This window comes from Bombina bombina, chromosome 2 (genome assembly GCF_027579735.1).
Source record: "Bombina bombina isolate aBomBom1 chromosome 2, aBomBom1.pri, whole genome shotgun sequence".
Classification (NCBI taxonomy): domain Eukaryota; kingdom Metazoa; phylum Chordata; class Amphibia; order Anura; family Bombinatoridae; genus Bombina; species Bombina bombina.
In genome coordinates this window covers 184,846,995-184,859,750 of record NC_069500.1, presented here as the reverse complement: position 1 = coordinate 184,859,750, position 12,756 = coordinate 184,846,995, and the positions used below count along the sequence as shown (strand labels likewise).

Sequence of the window (12,756 nt, the reverse complement as noted above, 5' to 3'; positions counted from 1 at the left end):
ATATATATAACATCAGACAATTAAGATGTCACCTGAAAACACCCAGCCTCAGTAGTTGAAAACAAACCAACAACTCTAGAGATACATAAACAGAAAGACGTGCATCTAGCAGCAGATTTGAACTTGCTTGCAAGGTAGTCTAGACAACCACTAGGCCAGACTGACTTGCGCTAGCGAATAAACAAGACACAAGGAATGCCACAGACATTAGCGATATCACCTCAATGTGATAAGGATAATAATATTGTATCCTAAAAACCAAACATGGATAATATACTATTGTCCTAAAAACACTAACCGCTAGATTTAGAGTTTTGTCGGTAAAGACCCACGTAGCTAACGCTGCTTTTTTCCCCAACGCACCCTGTTCCGATCAGCCAATAGAATGCAAGTTCAATACGATTGGCTGATTGTAGAGTTCAGTAAGGGGGAGAAAAGTCCAGAGAGGAATGCAGTAACTATTTACATTGAGCTACAACCGAACAGTGACACCTACAGGTATAAAATAAAAGTGCAGGCACAAATTTGATTTTCTCTGGCACTGCTCTTTCCAGGATATTGTGTTTGATTTGCGTGTGTCAGGGAGCCACTATTTCAATGCGGGAGACTCCCGGAACCCCTTTTCTAGGTTGCTCCTATATTTTGAGGACACTGAGTTTTTTTCATGTTCCCAAGAAAAAAACAGTACACAAATACCTCACACCCAAACTAGAGCTCCGGTGTCATTAGAGGTAAAAAAAATAAAAAGAGGATGGCAGATTAAGTTTTCCAGTATCAAAACTGCACCATCAACGGTCCTAACCCTCACTAGGAAAAAATGACCAAATAGAGACCAAAAATATTTGGCCCTTACTAATGCATATAAGTATTATAGGATCTAAATATCTCCTGAGAAAAGACTTACCTGCCAGGGTCTTCTGCTGTGGAGCAGTCACAGCAGTTCCAGGTGTTAACCTCATATGATCACTGACAGGGACCTGAAGAAAACAAGAAAAACAGAGTAACCAACCCTGGTTTTCTATAAAGGGGTAGCATAGATGTTGAAAGGTAAGCAAGGACTGCCTCACCGTCTTCCAACTGCTAAAAGCCACCATTACACTTACTAAAGAAATTTACATGGACACAATGCAAAAGGAGAAGTAGCAGGTACTCAAATGTAGATAAAACATTCCAAACTTGTTTGGCATATTAAAAAGCCTCAAAGTCCACAAAAAAGGCACATGACATGACACAGGCAGACATACAGGTAACGTCTAACATGTTTCGTGCCCCCTACAGGCGCTTACTCATAGACATGTTATATGTCTAACCCTTATCCTATAAATACCCCCGCCAACTACATATTAACCAATTAGTGCACATAGAAAACAACCTTAATGTGTCTCAAAGGGTATACAGATACATGACATCTCCATTTTAATAGAGGTGATGACATCTTAAAACCAGACATTGATAAATGTAAATTTGTCCCTAAAAAATCGAGAACCCTTGCCCAGAACAATAACACTTCAAAGTACACCTGGCTAGCTAAAAAAACATAATTTATGTAAGAACTTACCTGATAAATTCATTTCTTTCATATTAGCAAGAGTCCATGAGCTAGTGACGTATGGGATATACATTCCTACCAGGAGGGGCAAAGTTTCCCAAACCTCAAAATGCCTACAAATACACCCCTCACGACACCCACAAATCAGTTTAACGAATAGCCAAGAAGTGGGGTGATAAGAAAAAAGTGCGAAAGCATATAAAATAAGGAATTGGAAAAATTGTGCTTTATACAAAAAAATCATAACCACCACAAAAAAGGGCGGGCCTCATGGACTCTTGCTAATATGAAAGAAATGAATTTATCAGGTAAGTTCTTACATAAATTATGTTTTCTTTCATGTAATTAGCAAGAGTCCATGAGCTAGTGACGTATGGGATAATGACTACCCAAGATGTGGATCTTTCCACGCAAGAGTCACTAGAGAGGGAGGGATAAAAATAAAGACAGCCAATTCCTGCTGAAAATAATCCACACCCAAAATAAAGTTTAATGAAAAGCATAAACAGAAGATTCAAACTGAAACCGCTGCCTGAAGTACTTTTCTACCAAAAACTGCTTCAGAAGAAGAAAATACATCAAAATGGTAGAATTTAGTAAAAGTATGCAAAGAGGACCAAGTTGCTGCTTTGCAAATCTGATCAACCGAAGCTTCATTCCTAAACGCCCAGGAAGTAGAAACTGACCTAGTAGAATGAGCTGTAATCCTTTGAGGCGGAGTTTTACCCGACTCGACATAGGCATGATGAATTAAAGATTTCAACCAAGATGCCAAAGAAATGGCAGAAGCTTTCTGGCCTTTTCTAGAACCAGAAAAGATAACAAATAGACTAGAAGTCTTTCGGAAAGACTTAGTAGCTTCAACATATTATTTCAAAGCTCTAACAACATCCAAAGAATGCAACGATTTCTCCTTAGAATTCTTAGGATTAGGACATAATGAGGGAACCACAATTTCTCTACTAATGTTGTTGGAATTCACAACCTTAGGTAAAAAGTCAAAAGAAGTTCGCAACACCGCCTTATCCTGATGAAAAATCAGAAAAGGAGACTCACAAGAAAGAGCAGATAATTCAGAGACTCTTCTGGCAGAAGAGATCGCCAAAAGGAACAAAACTTTCCAAGAAAGTAATTTAATGTCCAATGAATGCATGGGTTCAAAAGGAGGAGCTTGAAGAGCCCCCAGAACCAAATTCAAACTCCAAGGAGGAGAAATTGACTTAATGACAGGTTTTATACGAACCAAAGCTTGTACAAAACAATGAATATCAGGAAGATTAGCAATCTTTCTGTGAAAAAGAACAGAAAGAGCAGAGATTTGTCCTTTCAAAGAACTTGCGGATAAACCTTTATCTAAACCATCCTGAAGAAACTGTAAAATTCTCGGAATTCTAAAAGAATGCCAAGAAAAATGATGAGAAAGACACCAAGAAATATAAGTCTTCCAGACTCTATAATATATCTCTCTAGATACAGATTTACGAGCCTGTAACATAGTATTAATCACAGAGTCAGAGAAACCTCTTTGACCAAGAATCAAGCGTTCAATCTCCATACCTTTAAATTTAAGGATTTGAGATCCTGATAGAAAAAAGGACCTTGCGACAGAAGGTCTGGTCTTAGCGGAAGAGTCCACGGATGGCAAGAGGCCATCCGGACAAGATCCGCATACCAAAACCTGTGAGGCCATGCCGGAGCTACCAGCAGAACAAACGAGCATTCCTTCAGAATCTTGGAGATTACTCTTGGAAGAAGAACTAGAGGCGGAAAGATATAGGCAGGATGATACTTCCAAGGAAGTGATAATGCATCCACTGCTTCCGCCTGAGGATCCCGGGATCTGGACAGATACCTGGGAAGTTTCTTGTTTAGATGAGACGCCATCAGATCTATTTCTGGAAGCTCCCACATTTGAACAATCTGAAGAAATACCTCTGGGTGAAGAGACCATTCGCCCGGATGCAACGTTTGGCGACTGAGATAATCCGCTTCCCAATTGTCTATATCTGAGATATGAACCGCAGAGATTAGACAGGAGCTGGATTCCGCCCAAACCAGAATTCGAGATACTTCTTTCATAGCCAGAGGACTGTGAGTCCCTCCTTGATGATTGATGTATGCCACAGTTGTGACATTGTCTGTCTGAAAACAAATGAACGATTCTCTCTTCAGAAGAGGCCAAGACTGAAGAGCTCCAAAATATTGATCGGTAATCTCACCTCCTGAGATTCCCAAACTCCTTGTGCCGTCAGAGAACCCCACACAGCTCCCCAACCTGTAAGACTTGCATCTGTTGAAATTACAGTCCAGGTCGGAAGAACAAAAGAAGCCCCCTGAATTAAACGATGGTGATCTGTCCACCACGTTAGAGAGTGACGTACAATCGGTTTTAAAAATATTAATTGAGATATCTTTGTGTAATCCCTGCACCATTGGTTCAGCATACAGAGCTGAAGAGGTCGCATGTGAAAACGAGCAAAGGGGATCGCGTCCGATGCAGCAGTCATAAGACCTAGAATTTCCATGCATAAGGCTACCGAAGGGAATGATTGTGACTGAAGGTTTCGACAAGCTGAAATCAATTTTAGACGTCTCTTGTCTGTCAAAGACAGAGTCATGGACACTGAATCTATCTGGAAACCCAGAAAGGTTACCCTTGTCTGAGGAATCAATTAACTTTTTAGTGAATTGATCCTCCAACCATGATCTTGAAGAAACAACACAAGTCGATTCGTATGAGATTCTGCTAAATGTAAAGACTGAGCAAGTACCAAGATATCGTCCAAATAAGGAAATACCACAATACCCTGTTCTCTGATTACAGACAGAAGGGCACCGAGAACCTTTGTAAAAATTCTTGGAGCTGTAGCTAGGCCAAACGGCAGAGCCACAAACTGGTAATGCTTGTCCAGAAAAGAGAATCTCAGGAACTGATAATGATCTGGATGAATCGGAATATGCAGATATGCATCCTGTAAATCTATTGTGGACATATAATGCCCTTGCTGAACAAAAGGCAAGATAGTCCTTACAGTTACCATTTTGAACGTTGGTATCCTTACATAACGATTCAATATTTTTAGATCCAGAACTGGTCTGAAGGAATTCTCCTTCTTTGGTACAATGAAGAGATTCAAATAAAACCCCAGCCCCTGTTCCAGAACTGGAACTGGCATAATTACTCCAGCTAACTCTAGATCTGAAACACATTTCAGAAATGCTTGAGCTTTCACTGGATTTACTGGGACACGGGAAAGAAAAAATCTCTTTGCAGGAGGTCTTATCTTGAAACCAATGCTGTACCCTTCTGAAACAATGTTCTGAATCCAAAGATTGTGAACAGAATTGATCCAAATTTCTTTGAAAAAACGTAACCTGCCCCCTACCAGCTGAGCTAGAATGAGGGCCGCACCTTCATGTGGACTTAGAGGCTGGCTTTGCTTTTCTAGAAGGCTTGGATTTATTCCAGACTGGAGATGGTTTCCAAACTGAAACTGCTCCTGAGGATGAAGGATCAGGTTTTTGTTCTTTGTTGAAATGAAAGGAACGAAAACGATTATTAGCCCTGTTTTTACCCTTAGATTTTTTATCCTGTGGTAAAAAAGTTCCTTTCCCACCAGTAACAGTTGAGATAATAGAATCCAACTGAGAACCAAATAATTTGTTACCCTGGAAAGAAATGGAAAGTAGAGTCGATTTAGAAGACATATCAGCATTCCAAGTTTTAAGCCATAAAGCTCTTCTAGCTAAAATAGCTAGAGACATAAACCTGACATCAACTCTGATAATATCAAAAATGGCATCACAGATAAAATTATTAGCATGTTGAAGAAGAATAATAATATTATGAGAATCATGATCTGTTACTTGTTGCGCTAAAGTTTCCAACCAAAAAGTTGAAGCTGCAGCAACATCAGCCAATGATATAGCAGGTCTAAGAAGATTACCTGAACACAGATAAGCTTTTCTTAGAAAGGATTCAATTTTCCTATCTAAAGGATCTTTAAACGAAGTACCATCTGACGTAGGAATAGTAGTACGTTTAGCAAGGGTAGAAATAGCCCCATCAACTTTAGGGATTTTGTCCCAAAATTCTAATCTGTCAGACGGCACAGGATATAATTGCTTAAAACGTTTAGAAGGAGTAAATGAATTACCCAAATTATTCCATTCTCTGGAAATTACTTCAGAAATAGCACCAGGAACAGGAAAAACTTCTGGAATAACCACAGGAGATTTAAAGACCTTATCTAAACGTTTAGATTTAGTATCAAGAGGACCAGAATCCTCAATTTCTAAAGCAATTAGTACTTCTTTAAGTAAAGAACAAATAAATTCCATTTTAAATAAATATGAAGATTTATCAGCATCAACCTCTGAGACAGAATCCTCTGAACCAGAAGAGTCATTAGAATCAGAATGATGTTCATTTAAAAATTCATCTGTATAAAGAGAAGTTTTAAAAGATTTTTTATGTTTACTAGAAGGAGGAATAACAGACATAGCCTTCTTGATGGATTCAGAAACAAAATCTCTTATGTTATCAGGAACATTCTGAACATTAGATGTTGATGGAACTGCAACAGGTAATGGTACATTACTAAAGGAAATATTATCTGCATTAACAAGTTTGTCATGACAATTAATACAAACAACAGCTGGAGGAACAGCTACCAAAAGTTTACAGCAGATACACTTAGCTTTGGTAGTTCCAGCACCAGACAACGATTTTCCTGAAGTATCTTCTGACTCACATGCAACGTGAGACATCTTGCAATATGTAAGAGAAAAAACAACATGTAAAGCAAAATTGATCAAATTCCTTAAATGACAGTTTCAGGAATGGGAAAAAATGCCAAGGAACAAGCTTCTAGCAACCAGAAGCAAAGAAAAATGAGACTTAAATAATGTGGAGACAAAAGCGACGCCCATATTTTTTTAGCGCCAAATAAGACGCCCACATTATTTGGCGCCTAAATGCTTTTGGCGCCAAAATGACGCCACGTCCGGAACGCCGACATTTTTGGCGCAAAAGAACGTCAAAAAATGACATAACTTCCGGCGACACGTATGACGCCGGAAACAGAAAGATTTTTTTGCGCCAAAAAAATCCGCGCCAAAAATGACGCAATAAAATGAAGCATTTTCAGCCCCCGCGAGCCTAACAGCCCACAGGGAAAAAAGTCAAATTTTTAAGGTAAGAAAAATAATTGATTCAAGTGCATTATCCCAAATATGAAACTGACTGTCTGAAAATAAGGAAAGTTGAACATTCTGAGTCAAGGCAAATAAATGTTTGAATACATATATTTAGAACTTTATTAAAAAAGTGCCCAACCATAGCTTAGAGTGTCACAGAAAATAAGACTTACTTACCCCAGGACACTCATCTACATGTTTGTAGAAAGCCAAACCAGTACTGAAACGAAAATCAGCAGAGGTAATGGTATATATAAGAGTATATCGTCGATCTGAAAAGGGAGGTAAGAGATGAATCTCTACGACCGATAACAGAGAACCTATGAAATAGACCCCGTAGAAGGAGATCACTGCATTCAAATAGGCAATACTCTCCTCACATCCCTCTGACATTCACTGCACGCTGAGAGGAAAACCGGGCTCCAACCTGCTGCGGAGCGCATATCAACGTAGAATCTAGCACAAACTTACTTCACCACCTCCATAGGAGGCAAAGTTTGTAAAACTGATTTGTGGGTGTGGTGAGGGGTGTATTTGTAGGCATTTTGAGGTTTGGGAAACTTTGCCCCTCCTGGTAGGAATGTATATCCCATACGTCACTAGCTCATGGACTCTTGCTAATTACATGAAAGAAAGGTAACTTTAGATGTGGCATGAGAAATTGCAACTTCTAGACAAATAAGATTTGGGGAACATGCTTGTGATGTTAAAAATTATGTTTAATTTTTAAAAATTAAGAATCGACAGTGGCCAACCACTTTACCAGTGAACACTTCACTAATGTAGCAGATATGTCCATTCAGGTCATTGATAGGGCGTTAGTGCCCCCCAGAGAAGGCAATAAATATAAAATCCTAGAGAAAAAAAGAGCTTTACTGGATACTAAAATGAAAAACACATAGCTCATTAGGCATGTATAGGGAGTGTGATATAAATTACTTCACTGACACATAACACCTATGACATATTTTTTGTGAGGTATATGCTTATTTTCTTCAATTCTTTAATTTAGTTTCCATTTTCCATCTTAGTTTGTATAATCAATTGCTTTTTTTATGTACTCATGATATTATCTTATATATTTTGGGAATCAATTGAGTTGGTACATACTAGTATTCATTTTCTGACATGAATTTTACTATTATATTATTCATGTTTGTCTCATTATGTCATCATGCAGTGAGACTTTTTGTACCAATTAATGTATTATCACATTTTTATTGTCATTATTTTTTATATATATATATATATTTTTGTAAATATTTTGTATATTTTTTTTTATGTATTTGGGATACTCTTGATATAATATAGCTTATGATTTTTTTTTCTTCTTTTAGCTAACATTCAAGTCCAATCATGTATTAACATTATATTTTATTATGTTAGAGGTTCTTTGATTCTTAATAAATTGTGTCCTGTATCTGTATTCCCTTTAAGTGTTTATTATGTGCACTAATTGGTTAATATGTAATTAGTGGGGGTATTTATAGGCTAAGGGTTAGACATAGAACATGTCTATGAGTAAGCGCCTGTAGGGGGCGCATAACATGTTGGACGTTACCTGTATGTCTGCCTGTGTCATGTCTTGAGCCTTTTTTGTGGACTTTGAGCCTTTTAATCTGCCAAACAAGTTTGGAATACATTTTGGAATTTTTTTACCTACATTTGAGTACCTGCTACTTCTCCTTTTACATCGTATATATGGCTTGATTTAACCGCAGCTACGGTACTCTAAGCCTGAGAAGTTGTTCCTGGGTTACTTTTATTTGGATGTACTTCCGTTGTGGGGGACTGGCATCCTTGAGACGCCGAGAACGTCCGCTTCCTATTATTTACATGGACACAGCATAGCCCCAATCCTTGTTTGCAGGGAAACTACCCATGAAAGGATTAAATATCTTCAGACACCATCTTTGCACATCCACCCGATAAACGAGGCAAAGAATGACTGGGGATTATGGATAATTAAGATTGAAACTTAACAGCTCTGCTGGGGTGTTCTTTACCTCCACCTGGTGGCCAGGAGATGAATTCCCACTAGTAATTAGAATGGATTTATAGGCTCTACATGCCAATGGGAAAGAAAGACTCCTTACACAAACAGGAGCAAGCTGAGGTATACATCGGTATTCTCCTAAAACTTTGGGCCTTGGTTAGGAGTCTGAAAATCAGAGCAATGTTATTTAAAAATAAGCAAAACAATACATTAAAAAAAAAAAAAAGAAAAAAAAGCTGTATAAGCTATATAAATGGATCATCTACAAAACATTTATGCAAAGAAAAATCTAGTGTATAATGTCCCTTTAAGTTGCCTTTAGACTGGGCATGTAAGCAAGACATTTGTTAGGCAGTGCAATGTTTTTGGAGTTTTGTTGAGGACGAAGACCATATTGCAAAGGCTTGAGAAAAGATAATGTAATGAGAGGAATTTGTTATGTGTTTGTACACAAGGCTTTGAAAATGTTTCACGGCAAAAGGGAGTAAATAGATAGGGCAGTAGTTAGAAAACTAAGCCGGTTCATGGGAAGGTTTCTTAAAGGGATATTAAAGACTGAGATTGTACTATAAAATATTTAGTTATATATACTAACAAAAATTTTGTAATATGCTTTTATTATTTATTTTGTCCTCTTTTCCTGTAATTGAATTGTGAAACTTACAAGCTTTCCAATGCCAGACTTAACACTGCTATATCCCAGAGTCATTGGTTGCACACTCTAGTGACCTATTTATAACTGGCCTCAGCAGAGAAAGTTACAACACGGTGGCGCCCATTGCTTTAATGGCACTAAATCTTAAAACAACTACTTATACATTTAAAAAATATATTTGCATCTGGTTTTCAGGCTCATCTTTGCTTTGAGTACATCATCTAGCATTTATTTTGTGTTCAATGTCACTTTGAGAATAGGTGTGGTTAACACATGTTTAAGAAATTAAGGAAATGTGTCAGAATTTGTGATATCATAGCCGAGAGGGATGTTAGCTTTTCATGGGGACAGTAAGAATAATATACGTCTTCTTCTTGGTTAGCCTATCCACATAGCATCTTTTTACATAGCTGAATCATTCTTGATCTAACAGTCACATATTTGTTCTCACTAGGACTCAGCATCGAACACTTCGTCAAGCTATAATTGATATGGTTTTGGCAACTGAAATGACTAAGCATTTTGAGCATGTGAACAAGTTTGTGAATAGCATCAACAAGCCCATTGCAGCAGAAGACAGCAACTCAAATGTAAGATATACAAGGAAATTAGCTAAATTTATGTTAAAAAGAATACTTTATACAGAGTACCCATAATTATTTCTTTCTGTCCATGTTGCAGAGTGAAGGGAGTGATTGTGAATGCTCCACTAATACAAAGAATTCACCTGAAGATCGAATTCTTATTAAACGCATGATGATTAAATGTGCAGATGTGGCCAATCCCTGCCGCCCTTTGGATTTGTGCATTGAATGGGCAGGAAGGATTTCTGAAGAGTATTTTGCACAGGTAAAATATTATTGGTCTCTTGCCTACTGTGTTAGTGTTCCAACCCATCTGTTATCCTAGTTGCAAAGTCACTTTCTCTTAAAGGGACAGTCAACACCAGAATTTTTGTTGTTTTAAAAGATAGATAATCCCTTAATTACTCATTCCCCAGTTTTGCATAACCAACACAGTTATAATAATACACGTTTTACCTCTGTAAATACCTTGTATCTAAGCCTCTGCAGACTGCCCCCTTACTTCAGTTCTTTTGACAGACTTGCATTTAAGCCAATCAGCTCTCACTCCTCTGTAAATTCATGTGCATGAGCTCAATGTTATCTATATGAAACACATGAACTAACGCCCACTAGTGGTGAAAAACTGTCAAAATGCATTTAGATTAGAGGCGGCATTCAAGGTCTAACAAATTAGCATATGAACCTCCTAGGTTTAGCTTTCAACTAAGAATACCAAGAGAACAAAGCAAAATTGGTGATAAAAGTCAATTGGAAAGTTGTTTAAAATTACATGCCCTATTTGAATCATGAAAGGTTTTTTTGGACTTGACTGTCCCTTTAACAGATGCTACTACTCAAATGAAAAATAATCATACTACAGGCATTCTGTACATGCATAAATAAATTACTTTAGAAGTTACCTAGATTACAATCAATTATTACATCTATTCTCAGTTTTACCATATTTATTAGGTATGTGTATTCAGATCCTTTGTTAGGATGCGAATGCAGAAGAAGGCTGCCACTCATGGCATTTGGCTCTTTTCAGAGACAGATTTATTCTTGTGAAAGTGCAACACACCAAGATCTCTATTTGCACAGATCTTAGTATGTTGCACTTTCACAAGAGTAAATCAGCTAAGAGCGGCCCCTTCTTCTTTCTCGCTGGACCATAAGCAAACTGCAAATGAATGAATTCAGCAAAGGTAACTACTAGAGCACCTAGATATAAACCCTTGCCTTTTTCCTCAAGTATAAAAGGCTCCTTGGGGGCCCTCAACCAGTTTTAATTACCTTGGGAGCTAAACTCAGGGACACCCTTTTGTATATTTACTTTGCTAGCCAGCTTTAGATGGATTAAAGCTTCAGCACATCATACCATACTCCAAAAAGAGAAAAAAAAAGGGCAATGGAATATTAAAAAATTCCTGGAAGTTTCTAAATCCAAAATGACCTAAAGCAAAATCCAATCAGTACATGATTTCATACTGTACATTACGGTTATGAGAGGTAGGAAAAATTCACACTTCTGGCCTTATAAAAATAACATCCACAAGAAAAATCAGTTGCTAATAAACCAGGATCCAATGGCTGGGGCTTCAGGATTCTTTTTTACTTATTTAAAAATCGCAAACCATCAAAATAATTTATTTATTTAACTTGCCAGCCCCATTTAACTAATTGCTAAAGTCAAAATCCCTAACTGTATGTATTATATATGCAGTATGTATTTAACACTGCACTCTTTTACAGACAGATGAAGAGAAGAGACAAGGCTTGCCGGTTGTGATGCCTGTGTTTGACCGACACACCTGTAGCATACCAAAGTCTCAAATATCATTTATAGACTATTTTATTATGGATATGTTTGACGCATGGGATGGTAAGCCATAATTGTTCTTTTCATTTTACATTGATTTTCCACAGAAAATGTTTTTGGATCCTAGATACTAACTTATAGGTCCCTAACTAAGATTTTGCAACAAAAATCCTTTAAGATGATGCTCATCATCAATTGTCCAGTTATCCACGTCAAAACAAATAGGATGTTAAGTTATTTTTAGAATGTTAGGGCCCATATTTGACAGCACACGTTCTCTGTATTATCACCTAGTTTAATCTTTGTATGTTTTACAATGCTTAAAAACCTTGCAAATCTATTTTTTAACCCATGCAATTTCTGTAGATGTTGTCAGCCAGTGATTAACCAGTATAAGTTATATTCAGATATGGTTTCACTTTAAATTTATGCAGCTTTTACTTAACCTTTTTTTTTTTTTGAGTGAAAAACTATTTACCACCCTGCAGGAAGTCAAGGCCATTAAATTCATGAAAAAAAAATCCTGATGAAAGAAAGACCTTTGAGAAGTAAGATCCTTTCTGAGAGGAAGCCACCAAGGCGAGCACAGGGACATTTAAATCAGATCCACAAACCAAAATCTGTGAGGCCACAACAGAGCAATCAGAATGACTGAAGCTCAAACTTATTTTAAACTGTCACGTTGGATAGCAACACAAATGGAGTAGAGATACAAATCAGGTTGAATGATCAGGGAACCATTGGGGCATCTATTGGATTACCTGAGGATCCCGAAACAGGGCAGAAAATGAGGACAGCTTGTGATACAAGCAAAAGGCAATGTGATCTCTCTCTAACAAGCCCAAATGCCTCACAATTTGTTCAAAAACCTCCTGGTATAGAGACCACTCCCCTGGATAAAGACACTGGTGACTAAGAAAGTCAACCTTCCAATTATTCACACCAAGGATATGGATACCTAGGATCCTGTAA

At 37.6% G+C, this 12,756-nt stretch overlaps 1 protein-coding gene across 1 annotated transcript in view; it reads left to right on the top strand.

Annotated features, from left to right (window-relative positions):
• Positions 1-12,756, top strand: part of PDE8B (phosphodiesterase 8B) — a 493,644-nt gene that overhangs the window by 469,786 nt on the left and 11,102 nt on the right. The window contains exons 19-21 of the mRNA XM_053701380.1: positions 9,854-9,989; positions 10,081-10,248; positions 11,718-11,847. Coding sequence (XP_053557355.1) covers positions 9,854-9,989; positions 10,081-10,248; positions 11,718-11,847 — 434 coding nt within the window. The remainder of the gene's footprint in view (positions 1-9,853; positions 9,990-10,080; positions 10,249-11,717; positions 11,848-12,756) is intronic.